Source organism: Oncorhynchus kisutch, linkage group LG18 (genome assembly GCF_002021735.2).
Source record: "Oncorhynchus kisutch isolate 150728-3 linkage group LG18, Okis_V2, whole genome shotgun sequence".
In the NCBI taxonomy this organism is placed as follows: domain Eukaryota; kingdom Metazoa; phylum Chordata; class Actinopteri; order Salmoniformes; family Salmonidae; genus Oncorhynchus; species Oncorhynchus kisutch.
In genome coordinates, this window is record NC_034191.2 from 44,179,711 (window position 1) to 44,193,045 (window position 13,335).

The 13,335-nt window shown below is 41.9% G+C and overlaps 1 protein-coding gene across 5 annotated transcripts in view; it reads left to right on the plus strand.

Moving 5' to 3' along the window:
• Positions 1 to 387: 387 nt before the first annotated feature.
• The window catches only part of LOC109909344 (cell surface glycoprotein MUC18-like), a 73,664-nt gene continuing 60,716 nt past the window's right edge, over positions 388 to 13,335 (plus strand). For all 5 annotated transcript variants that reach the window (XM_031796140.1, XM_031796138.1, XM_031796141.1 and 2 more), the window contains exon 1: positions 388 to 540. In XM_031796140.1, the coding sequence (XP_031652000.1) occupies positions 477 to 540 (64 nt within the window). In that variant the 5' untranslated portion in view covers positions 388 to 476. The remainder of the gene's footprint in view (positions 541 to 13,335) is intronic.

Consider the following 13,335-nt stretch of genomic DNA (forward strand, 5'->3'; position numbering starts at 1 on the left):
TTACCTGCATTCAAAGATAACCAACCTACAGCACTAGACTAAACTTCTCTTGGATCATCGTTGTGGACGCAAATGCTAATGTTTTCACTGGTTGCACATAAAATAAGATAGTTCCTACATGATGAGCGCTTGCTTTGTTGTCCAACAGATCTTGTGTCCTTTCTGTCATCCTCTGAACCCCGTTAATTGCTTCTCACTGCTATATTTTCTATTATATCCTATTCCATTCTAGACATTTGAGGAACCCTTGTACCAAACCATGTTATCATTTAGGCTATCTGTTCATAAAGATTAGGCAACTTACTGTATTGAGCTCCCTTCACCTATAAGTTCCTCCTACCAACAGCACAGTCGCTGTCAACCTTATCTGCCCTACATCTCTTGCCTCTCTAACACCCTGCGTCTGTCTTGCAGTTTGCCAGGATCGGCCAGTCTTCACACTCACTCTCAGGACGACACTGGGCAGAAGAGACAACATGGCTTTACGAATGAACGCTTCCACGTTCGTGGGACTTTCCCTGCTTTCTCTGACCTGGAAAGGTATGTGATCTAATGCAGATCTAACTCTGCATAGGATGCGGTTTTCAGCGGTGTATCGTTTTGTGACTGTACTGTACTGTACATTGGAAACTTTGCGGGGTTGCTTGGCTACTGAAGGCTGGCTACTTGATGGAGCGCTACTCTGCCCCGCTCTGAATAAGGCTGCGTAGACCCAGCAAACTTCAAACATGTGATGTTGCTACCTTGTTCTGACATTTTTCTGGTCAATCGTTTATGTAAGTTGAAATGCAAATTATATCTTATTATCACACATTTTTTATTTAGCTGCATGGGATGTAAAAAGCATATCTGTTTTCTACTGTCAGTTATAGTTCAATTATACTGTAAGGAAGTAAACGTTTTTTTTAAACCTTAATTTAACTAGGCAAGTCAGTTAAAAACAAATTCTTATTTACAATGACGGCCTATCAGGGAACAGATTTTTTTTTACCTTGTCAGCTCAGGGATTCGATCCTGCAACTTCTCAGTTACTCTAACCACTCAGGCTACCTACCGATCCAATGTATGTAGACTAGTTACAATAACGAATTAATACACGTAACTGGAAATCTTTGCGCATTACATCAGAACACATGTGCATGTCTAATGCGTTTAAAATAGTTATTTATTTGTCATTTATATATTTAATAGTAGTAAGTGAACAGAATAAGTGGAATGAATTGGTCCCCTATACAGCGATTTCTGTCTTGAAAGATGGTTATACGATTGTGTCATTTAGCCTATGCATATTAACAAAAAAGGTAAGCCCTTTTTTTATGCTGCATGCATGCCCTCACTATTACTATATATGATTCATTATTTTGTTTTGACTGAATACCCAGAGACTAAAATTTTAAGAATGTGTGACTCTTGTGGAATGCAATCTGTAACTGGCTATGAAAAATATGAAAATGGTCTCAAAGAGACCACTTTTCTAATCTGTTCTATAGTTTACTTTTTTAATTTTTTAGATCAAAACTATATTAGACTATTTATTCAGATAACTTCAATTGTGAAAAGCATTGCACTGATGCGATTATATATTTAAGCAATAAGGCAGGGGGGGGGGGGGGGGGGGTGATATATGGCCAATATACTACGGCTAAGGGTGGTTCTTAGGCAAGATGCAACGCGAAGTGCCTGGATTACAGCCCTTGGCCATGGTATATTGGCCATATACCACAAACCCCCTGAGGTGCCTTATTGCTATTTTGAACGGTTTGCCAATGTAATTAGAGCAGTAAAAATATAAGTTTTTCATATCCATGGTATACGGTCTGATATACCATGGCTGTCAGCCAATCTGCATTCAGGGCTTGAACCTCCCAGTTTATAATTGACCATAATGAAAGATTTAAATTATTTATAATTTTAGGGAGCCTACTCTAAGGTCTAGCTATGTTTTTGTTAGATGCTTCGCAGATATACTGGTTGTTACAAATGTTTTTGGGTCATTTGGTGGAATATGGAAAATCAGCTGCCTAGCTGCTTACTGTCAGGTCATGTCTTCCTACCAGGGTTAATCTTTGTCAGTCATGTTACAGTAGTGAATAGCATGTCTGTGTTATCACCAGACCACGAGACCTGAGTCAAACATCATCACTGTGTGATGGGTGCAGTAGGCCTGCACTTACCAAATATACACATACATCAAACCAGAACGATTCCTAGGCGAAAAGGTGAGGGGAAATTAAGGAAAAATGTTTGCTTATGGATGGAAACAAGACACATTGTATTTGTATTTATTAGGGATCCCCATTAGCTAGTCTTCCTTGGGTCCAAACACATTAAGTCACTTACATCACAAATAAAACAGTACATCATATAACATTATTACACCACAACATATCTACAATACAAAATGTATAACACCACCGTACAACAGTATTACACAATGTACGTGTGTGTGTCGAGTGCGTGTGCTAGCATCTGTGTGCGAATGCATGTGTCTGTTCCTGTGTGTGTTTCTCTTCACAGTCTCCTCTGTTCCATAAGGTGTATTTTTATCTGTTTTTAAAAATCTGATTCTACTGCTTGCATCAGTTACGTGATGCGGAATAGAGTTCCATATAGTCATGGCTATACTATGCACCTCCCATAGTCTGTTCTTGACTTGTGGATTGTGAAGTGACCTCTGGTAGCATGTCTTGTGGGGTATGCATGGGTGTCAAAGCTGTGTGTTAGTAGTTTGAACAGACATTTCGGGGGCATTCAGCATGTCAACACTTCTTACAAAAACAGGTAGTGATTAAGTCAATTTCTACTCCTCTTTGAGCCATGAGAGATGTACATGCATATTATTAATGTTAGCTCTCTGTGTACATTTAAGGCCCAACCATGCTGCCCTGTTCTGAGCCAATTGTAATTTTACGAGGTCCCTCTTTGTGGCACGTAACCATATGACTGAACAGTAGTCCAGGTGCGACAAAACTAGGGCCTGTAGGACCTGCCTTGTTGATAGTGTTGTTAAGAAGGCAGAGTAGCGCTTTATTGTGGACAGACTTCTCCCCATCCTAGCTATCAACATGTTTTGACCATGACAGTTTATTACAATCCAGGGTTACTCCAAGCAGTTTAGTCAAATCAAATCAAAGTTTATTTGTCACATGCGCCAAATACAACAGGTGTAGACCTTCCAGTGAAATGTTTACTTACAGGCTCTAACCAATAGCGCAAAAAAGGTATTAGGTGAACAATAGGTAAGTAAAGAAATAAAACCAGTAAAAAGACAGTGAAAAACATTAGCGAAGCAAAATACAATAGCAAAGCTATAAAAGTAGCGAGGCTACATACAGACAGTTAGTCAGGCTGATTGAGTTAGTATGTACATGTAGATATGGTTAAAGTGACTATGCATATATAATGAACAGAGAGTAGCAGTAGCATAAAGAGGGGTTGGCGGGTGGTGGGTGGCGGGACACAATGCAGATAGTCAATTCAACTTGCTCAATTTCCACATTATTCATAACAAGATTTATGAATGAGATTTAACAAAGGTTTAGGGTTTAGTGAATGATTTGTCCCAAATACAATGCTTTTAGTGTTAATATTTAGGACTAACTTATTCCTTGCCACCCATTCTGAAACTATCTGCAGCTCTTTGTTAAGGGTTGCAGTGATTTCACTCGCTGTAGTAGTTAACGTGTATAGTGATTAGTTGCCTGCATACATAGACATACTGGCAAGTCATTAGTAAAGATTGAAAAAGTAAGGGGCCAAGACAGCTGCCCTAGAGAATTTCTGATTCTACCTGGATTATGTTGGAGAGGATTCCATTAAAGATCACCCTCTGTGTTTTGTTAGACAGTTAACTCTTTATCCACAATATAGCAGGGGGTGTAAAGCCATAACACGTGTTTTTTCAGCGGCAGACTATGATCTTTCAGCGGAAGACTTTAATGTCAAAAGGCAAAACAGCTCCCACAGTCTTTTTATCATCAATTTCTCTCAGCCAATAATCAGTCATTTGTGTAAGTGCCATGTTTGTTGAATGTCCTTCTCTATATGCGTGCTAAAGTCTGTTGTCAATTTGTTTACAGTAAAATAGCATTGTATCTGCTCAAACACATTTTTTCCCAAAAGTATACTTAGGGTTGGTTACAGGCTGGTTGGTCGGCTATTTGAGCCAGTGAACAAGGCTTTACTATTCTTGGGAAGCAGAATGACTTTTGCTTCCCTCCACACACTTTCTAGTAGGCATAGATTAAAGATAATATTGCAAATAGGAGTGGCAATATCATTCGCTATTATCCTCAGTAATTTTCCATCCAAGTTGTCATACCCCGGTGGCTTGTCATTGTTGATAGACAACAATATTTTTTCACCTCTTCCACACTGACTTAACGGGATTCAAAATTACAATGCTTGTCTTTCATAATTTGATCAGTTATACTTGGATGTTAAGGTTTTCTTCCGTCGAAAGAGAGGAGGACCAAAATGCAGCGTGGTTATTTGTATACATCTTTAATAAAGATGAAAACACGAACAGTATACAAAAACAATAAACGTGAAAACCCGAAACAGCCCTATCTGGTGCAACCAAACACAGAGACAGGAACAATCACCCACCAACAAACAGTGCACCCAGGCTACCTAAGTATGATTCTTAATCAGAGACAACTAATGACACCTGCCTCTGATTGAGAACCATACTAGGCCGAAACATACAAATCTCCAAATCATAGAAAAACAAACATAGACTGCCCACCCCAACTCACGCCCTGACCATACTAAATAAATACAAAACAAAGGAAATAAAGGTCAGAATGTGACATTGGATGTGTAGTGTCAGCATTTGTTGCTGGCGTGTCATGCCTAATTTAGCTAATCTTGCCAGTAAAAAAATAATTCAAGTAATTGCCAATATCAGTGGGTTTTGTAATGAATGAGCCATCTGATTCAATGAATGATGGAGCCGAGTTTGTCTTCTTGCCCAAAATTTTATTTAAGTTTTTTATAGTCTTTAAAGATTTCCCTTGATGTCAAGCAAAGAGGCACTGAGTTTGAAGGTAGGCCTTGAATTACATCCACAGGTACACCTCCAATTGACTCAAATTATGTAAATTAGCCTATCAGAAGCTTCTAAAGCCATGACAGAATTTTCTGATATTTTCCAAGCTGTTTAAGGGCAGAGTCAACTTAATGCATGTAAACTTCTGACCCCCTGGAATTTCGATACAGTGAATTATAAGTGAAATAATCTAATGTCCTAACCGACTTGCCAAAACTATAGTTTGTTAACAAGAAATGTGTGGAGTTGTTGAAAAATGAGTTTTAATGACTCCAACCTAAGTATATGTAAACTTCCGTCTTCAACTGTATTATCCAGATACTGACTGTTAGCACTTGGTTGTTTATAGCAGCTTCCCACAAGAATGGGCTTTAAGTGAAGCAGATGAACCTGTAGCAATATTACTTCAACAGTATTTAACATGAGTTCCTCTCTAAGCTTTACAGGAATGTGCTTCTGAATATAAACAGCAACACCCCCACCATAATCATTTATTGCTACCACTGTATCATCAAATGTATTATCTAAGTGAGTTTCAGAATATGAATGCCATCTGTTATAAGCAAGATATTGATTTCTTTTTTTTAGCACTTTTCTGGGATGCTTGATTTTTTAATTGCTTTAATTGGAAGCTTAGCAGAAGTAGACATGCTCATGTTATTTATGTTTTAGCTAATAGTGTAGGGTGAGCTGCACACAGTGGACGTCCTACTATGGCACATGAACCCTGGTCATTGACACATGATTACTGCATACAATAGCTGTAGGATCAGCAGAGGCATTCAGGGCAGTTAGAGGGACATAAATTAGGTTACTTACATTATGTCTGCCAATGCCCCTGGGATAATGTACATTTGCTGCAGCATTATGACAACTCAGCGACAGAATGGTAGGGATTATCTGAGCTGGGCGTGGGTCATTGATAAGTCATTGTCTCAACGCAGCCTTGAAATGCGTGGACCGAGTCCAGGAGCCAAGACGATTCGGATGGAATCCATCATTCCTTTATCCTGCTGAATTCTTTAACACCCGCCTGAAATAATTGGTTGCTTTTTGGAATCTTTCAGTGCTAGAATCAGGTCTTTACAATCTATTATCAGAAGTTCTGAGCAAGCCCCCCTAATGTAGATTGAAGCAGAAGCAGCCTTGTAATGTCAGTAATCCAGGATAGCACAGAGTTTTCCCCTCGGGAACCATGATGTTGCCTACCATAGAACTGCCGATGACGACAGCTGATGCAATGGTTGAGGAGGTCCGGCCTTTCTTTCGCCTTTCGTGGTTTTGCAAAAGCCTCGAGGACCAAAGGCTAGTGGGGCCCGATGGACCCGAGCCAGCTGTAGTATCCATTGTGGATAATGAATAGGCCGGAGACTCAGACAGCCTCACAGTCTGATGAGGATGGGATCTCTGAGGATCTGAACCTGAGGTACCGGAGAGGGAGACAGTACAGAGGACGAAGGCGCAGGTTCCTCCGGATCCGATCTCGAATCAGAAGCCGCCATGGAAGAAGGTGCCGAAGCCTCTGGATCGAGGGCAGCGAAGCTGTTTCTAGTGTCCGGTCCGGACACAACATCTCCAAGGAGATCCCCCGTTGCAAGAGGACAATGTTTTCAATTTACACTGCGAGTGACATTTCTCCATGTCTGGTTGGTAGGATTGAGAACAGCAACATTCACCAGGATCATCCCACCAACTCCAATCTCCAAGGAAGGGGGAGACGCCTTCTGGGAGGGATCCCTGCAGAGTTCCGGACAGTTGGCTGTGGACAGCCGTCACGGCGGTGACACTTCCATCAGGCCAGAGTGGCGTCCGGCTACTTGTGTGGAGGAGAAAGAAAAAGCAGGCGGGCGTGGATTCCCCAGTAGCTTGGTTAGGTTCGCTATCTGTTTGCTAAGAGTACGCACTTTGCCCCTGAAGTCCTCTGCAAGCAAACAGCTGCTATATTGGAAGTCTTGTTGGTCCACATTGTCCCGGAATAAAAGGAAATTAAACACAGCTCCTGCAGCATTGAAAACTTTTGTTAGTGTCCTTCACTTGAGGCTCCATGCCAGCTAGGCTAGCTAAGCCAGCCGGGCCTCCATGTCACCCCTCTTGACAGGGAAATCCCAACTTGTCCGAGAGAGAACCACACGGTGATCAAAAATGTCAGGCCAAGGTAAGCTTACACCCAAACACATAATTAATGTAATTTTGTTTTTAAATTTACGATGTGAAAAATGAATGGTGGTGTAGAGTATTATAACTCAGGCTAGTAAAACACGTTTGTCAACAACACAATCCTTATTTATAGATCGGTCGTTTCAACCCCTTTTTAATCATACCGTTTGTCTGTTTTTGTTTGTTTAGACAGACGGTCATGGCTTCCCTCCTTTCCCCTAGAACCCTTCCTTTGCATGTCTGACTTCCCTTCCCTCTTACCCCTTTACCTCCTCTTCCCATCCTTTTATCCCACACCCCTTGTCTCTCAGGAAGGTGATGCTAGTTTTGGACTACTGTCGGAATGCCATAGCTATCATGTTAAAAATGCAGATAGCAGGGGTCGATAGCAGGGGTCGATAGCAGGTCATGTGAATTTATAGGCTACGTCCTCAGTCTTTACTGTCGGTCATGTTCTTGATATCTTACTATGGATTTGGATTAACACCATTCAATTCATGTTGTCAAGTTTAATTTCAAACAAGTTCCCCTTTCCTGCAGTCAAATGACGTAATGGGCTTATGGATGGAATGTTATTAATATTTTTTGTAATTTCACAATTAAATAAACATTTTTTTTTTTAAACCTGCAGAAAATCTGGTGTTTCTATGTCAAACTGTTTGGTTATATTTCAGTCTTTTTCAATATTATTGTTTTTTTTAGACTAGCAACTACCTCAAACACATGGGCTACACATGGGCTTACAAAAAAAGAAGACACCTGTACCATGTCAAATATAGAGTTGAAATGTATTCAATTTTGAGTTTGCATCCCAATATAACACTTTATACACATCACAGAAGACTGAAATGTAACAAAACTGTGTGACCCTGCAGTAAAAGGTTAAACACACATGATTTCAAATGTCCATACGCTGTCTGTCTGGTCTATTCTTTGATGGGCATCATTCACATCTGACAGCTGCATGAAACGTCAGATGCGTTCAGTCTGAAAAGAACATGTCTAGTCTTGCTGTGTTGGAATTCATATCAGCCTCAATTGATTACTATGCCAGAGTGATCAAAAGTTATCACCCTTATCCCCTTGCTATCCAGGCCAAGCGTCATATTGGATACAGAATGCCAGCATGCCAGCTTGTTACTGGCCACAAGGCCCCAGCAAATACTTTGATATTTACCCTCAAAGTAGCAACATTACTTTAATAATTTATCTAAATACCTAAATGAAGCTGCTTATGCCTAAATAAAACCTTATGTTTTCATGGAAATGTATTGAGGGCTCTTTTCTGTCTCAAATAAGCTTTTCACGATAGTAAAAACATTCTATTCTGAGGCATCAAATGAGGGATGGTAGCGTCAGGGATTCCTATAACGACCCTTTGATAATGATAGAATGTACTTCCTGTAACACCAGACAATTACAGGGTCAAAGGGCATGCTCATCACAAAGACATCTCCCATTAACTGCCCATCTTTTTCACCATGGCTGAGAGAAGCTGGTGAGGGCCTGGGTGCCCCATTCCAGACAAGTGCTACTGCGAGGGGCTGCCTGTCAATGTACACAATAAAAGTCCTTGTGCCCAACCTCACAACTTTTACATAATGAAGTGCAGATCTGGGCAGTGAATCAGCGGAGAGCTGTGCTTGAAACGGAAGTCCCTAAATTCAGGCCTCTGGCAGAGGGGATAGAGCGTGGAATGCCACTGTTTCACTTCCAAGCCCCATTTTAATTTTCACTGTGACACAGTTCTTACATTAGAAAGCCTTGTTCACCTTAGCCTTCTGATAAGAGCAACCAGTTACAGCCAGTGGAATGCATTCTCCATCCCCATCCTGTTTAGGTAACAATGAATTGTTTAGGTAGAACCCCCCTACAGTCAAATGTATCCAGGAATTCAAGTAGTAACCTGGGACGTGATCCTGCATAATTCATATATTTTTTCACACTCTGATTGGAATCATTGTGAGTGAAGCCTCACCACTGACACATGCCTGATGTCTTTAATGACCTATCAGATATGGTGGTTGGGGAGAGTGTACGGTATGTACCTAGGTGCAATAATTAACATTTAGGCATAGATCAGTGGGCTCCATCATACATTTAAAAAACAACTCAATATTCCACATATTTATCGTTAACTTTTTCACGAATCATTCATGCATGTGTAATGACAACATATACATCATCAATCAAATGTGTGACATAACAAATGTAACGGATCATATTACATCATGTGCAATGTAGTTATGTAGGTCTATACAAACGGCTTTCTAATTTTACATTTGAAAGCAAGCCATAACCAACCGACACAAAGTCCTTGTGACAAAGTCAAGAAACAGGCCACCTGCGCTTTTTGATATTGTTTGTTGTTTACTGTGCAACATCCATCAGAAATGCTTGCGTAATGTAAAATTCACACAATGGCCATTTTTCACACAATGGCCATTCATCGGTTGTAGACCTGTGTGACAATGGCCAGATCTCTGTGCGGAATCAACAGGAAAAGCTAAAAACTCAAAGGACGAGCCCTTCTGATGTATGCCTAAAGAGAAAGTTAATATCAGACCCCAAGCAATGATAAACATTTAAATCATATTGGCAAACATGAGGTACTATGAAATTGTTTTTTAAAGCAATATCTAAAATAAACACACATTCCTCATAAACTCAATCTTGCAAAGCATAAAATTGTAACCTACATCATGCACACATACTAAAATGAATCATTTCAAAGAATTAGCAAGAAGGGACAGGAACAGAAACATGAATGTAGGACACCATGTGATTTCTTTTTCAGCATTTAGCATCTTGCACTGTCTTGCCTCATACTTGTAATCTGACTCAAAAAAAAGAGGACAATGAGGCTGAGTTGTGATGATGTTGCTTAGTTACTGGTATGGTGCTCTGAAGTCTGAAGACACATCCATGCTAACTGAGAAAGTACCTGATTGATCGATAGTCACGATGTTGTAAAAACATGTTGTCCTCACCTCTAAACGGCTAGAAGCAGTTGTCAGGGTATGGTTTTTAGGGAAGTTATGGGTCGTTAAACTTGGGGGCTTTTCCAAATTGCATTAGGTTAAAACAACAACTAGAGTCAGTTAAGGATCTGCTGGCGTAATGTTAGTTTAATTGTACCCCAAAGGATCTGTCCTGCAACCGTATTTTTGCTATATCTGCCTAGCTAGAAAGGAGCACATTCTCTTTACGTTGAGCAGACTGTCAAAGCTATTGAACAAAGCCAGGCTTCCTGAAGTACCCTCTCTAAGTAGTCTGCAGCCATACTCGTGTAAGGATTCAGGAAAGTTCCATAAGCCAAGTTAGTGATTATAAATAGAATTTTAAATAGAATCAATCTTCCAAACCATTAACAAGAAGGCGAGATGGCACTGACAGAGAGGGTCGCCTCACTTCTAGTCCTTAGGAAACTATGCAGTATTCTGTTTTTTATGTATTATTTCTTACATTGTTAGCCCAGAAAATCTTCAATGTTATTACATACAGCCGGGAAGAACTATTGGATATCAGAGCAACGTCAACTTACCAACATTACGTCCAGGAATATGACTTTCCCGAAGCGGATCCTTTGTTCACACCACCACCCAGGGCATTTGATCTGATCCCAGAGTCCAACCCAAAACAACTTTGCCGCAGAAGATATAGACGGAGCGACCTCCTGGTCAGACTTCGGAGGCGTGCACACCACCCGCCGCTTCCGATAACAAGGTAGACGGAATTAGGGCAAGGGTTGCCTTCCAGAGAGACATCAGGGTATGTTGTCGGAGTCGGCACAGCCACCGGGATTCCTTATGTGTCGTGCTGACAGAAATAAACATCTCTCTGGGAAGAAGAAGGGTGGGACTCATGGTGTAATCGTAACAACATATAGGAGCTCAAGTCATTTTGTTCACCTGACCAAGAATTCCTCACAATCAATTGCCAACCACATTATCCTCCACGAGAATTCCTGTCGGTTATTGTCACAGCCGTGTATATTCCTCCTCATGCCGATACCATGACGGCCCTCAAGGAACTTCACTGGACTCTATGTAAACTGGAAACCATGTATCCTGAGGCCTCATTTATTGTAGCTGGGAATTTTAACAAATTTGAGAACAAGGCTACCTAAATTCTATCAGCATATTTATTGTAGCACTCGTGCGGGAAATACACTGGATCACTGCTACTCTAACTTCCGCGATGCATGCAAGGCCCTACCCTGCCCTACCTTCGGCAAATCTGACAATGTCTCCATTTTGCTCCTCCTGTCCTATAGGCAGAAACTCAAACAGGATGTACCCATGACGAGAAATATTCAACGCTGGTCTGACCAATCGGAATCCAAGATTGTTTTGATCACGCGGACTGGGAAATGTTCCGGGCAGCCTCAGAGAATAATATTGATTTATACGCTGATTCGGTGATTTAATAGGAAGTGCGTTGGAGATGTTGTCCCCACTGTGACTATTAAAACCTACCCTAACCAGAAACCGTGTATAAATGGCAGCCTTTACGCAAAACTGAAAGCGTGAACCACCGCATTTATCCATGGCAAGATGACTGGGAATATGGCCGAATACAAACAGTGTAGTTATTCCCTCCGCAAGGCAATCAAACAAGCGAAATGTTGGTATAGGTGCAAAAGGGAGTCGCAATTCAATGGCTCAGACACAAGACATTTGTGGCAGGGTCTACAGGCAATCACAGACTAGAAAAAGAAAACCAGCCACGGACACCGACGTCTTGCTTCCAGACAAACTAAACACCTTCTTTGCTCCTTTTGAGGATAATATAGCGCCACAGATGTGGCCCGCTACCAAGGACTGTGGGCCCTCCCTCTCATTCTCCGTGGCCAACATGAATAAGACATTTAAATGTGTTAACCCTAGGGAAGGCTGCCGGCCCAGGCGGCATCCCTAGCCGCGCCCTCAGAGCATGTACAGACCAGCTAGCTGGTGTGTTTACGGACACATTCAATCTCTCCCTATCCCAGTCTGCTGTCCCCACATTCTTTAAGATGGCCACCATTGTTCCTGTACCCAAGAAGGCAAAGGAAACTGAACTAAATGACTATCACCCTGTAGAACTTACTTCTGTCATCATGAAGAGTTTGAGAGACTAGTCAAGGATCATATCACCACCTTACCTGCCACCCTAGACCCACTTCAATGTGCATACCGCCCCAATAGGTCCACAGACAATGCAATAGCCATCACACTGCGCACTGCACACTACCCTATCCCATCTGGACAAGAGGAATACCTATGTAAGAATGCTGTTCATTGACTACAGCTCAGCATTCAACACTATAGTATCCTCCAAGCTCATCATTAAGCTTGAGGCCTTGGGTCTCAACCCCTCCCTGTGCAATTGGGTCCTGGACTTCCTGATGGTGGTGGTGAAGGTAGGAAACAACATCTCCACTTCGCTGATCCTCAACACTGGGGCCCCACAAGGGTGTGTGCTCAGCCCCCTCCTGTACTCCCTGTTCACCCATGACTGTGTGGCCATGCATGCCTACAACTCAATCATCAAGTTTGCAGACAACACAACAGTAGTGGGCTTGATTACCAACAACGACGAGACCTCCTATAGGGAGGAGGTGAGGGCACCCGGAGTGTGGTGTCAGGAAAACAAACTCTCACTCAACACCAACAAAGCAGATGTCGTGGACTTCAGGAAACAGCAGAGGGAGCACCCCCCTATCCACATCGACGGGACAGCAGTGGAGAAGGTGGAAAGTTTTAAGTTCCTTGGCGTACACATCACGGACAAATTGAAATGGTCCACCCACACAGACAGTGTGGTGAAGACAGCGCCTCTTAAACCTCAACAGGCTGACGAAATTTGGATTGCCACCTAAAACCCTCACAAACTTTGACAGATTGTCACGCCTGCTCCCGCTCCTCCCCCCTGGCACTCGAGGGCGCCAGGCTCCCCAGCATTGCGGACTCCTGCCACCATCATTACGTACACCTGCCTTCCCCCCGTCACGCGCATTAGCGTATTATTGGACTCACCTGGACTCAGCTGTTTATTACCTCCCCTATATTTTTCAGTTCCCCATCTCTGTTGCTGCATTGATTGTTGTTTGTCATTATGTATCTGTGTGTTGACGCTGTTTCTGT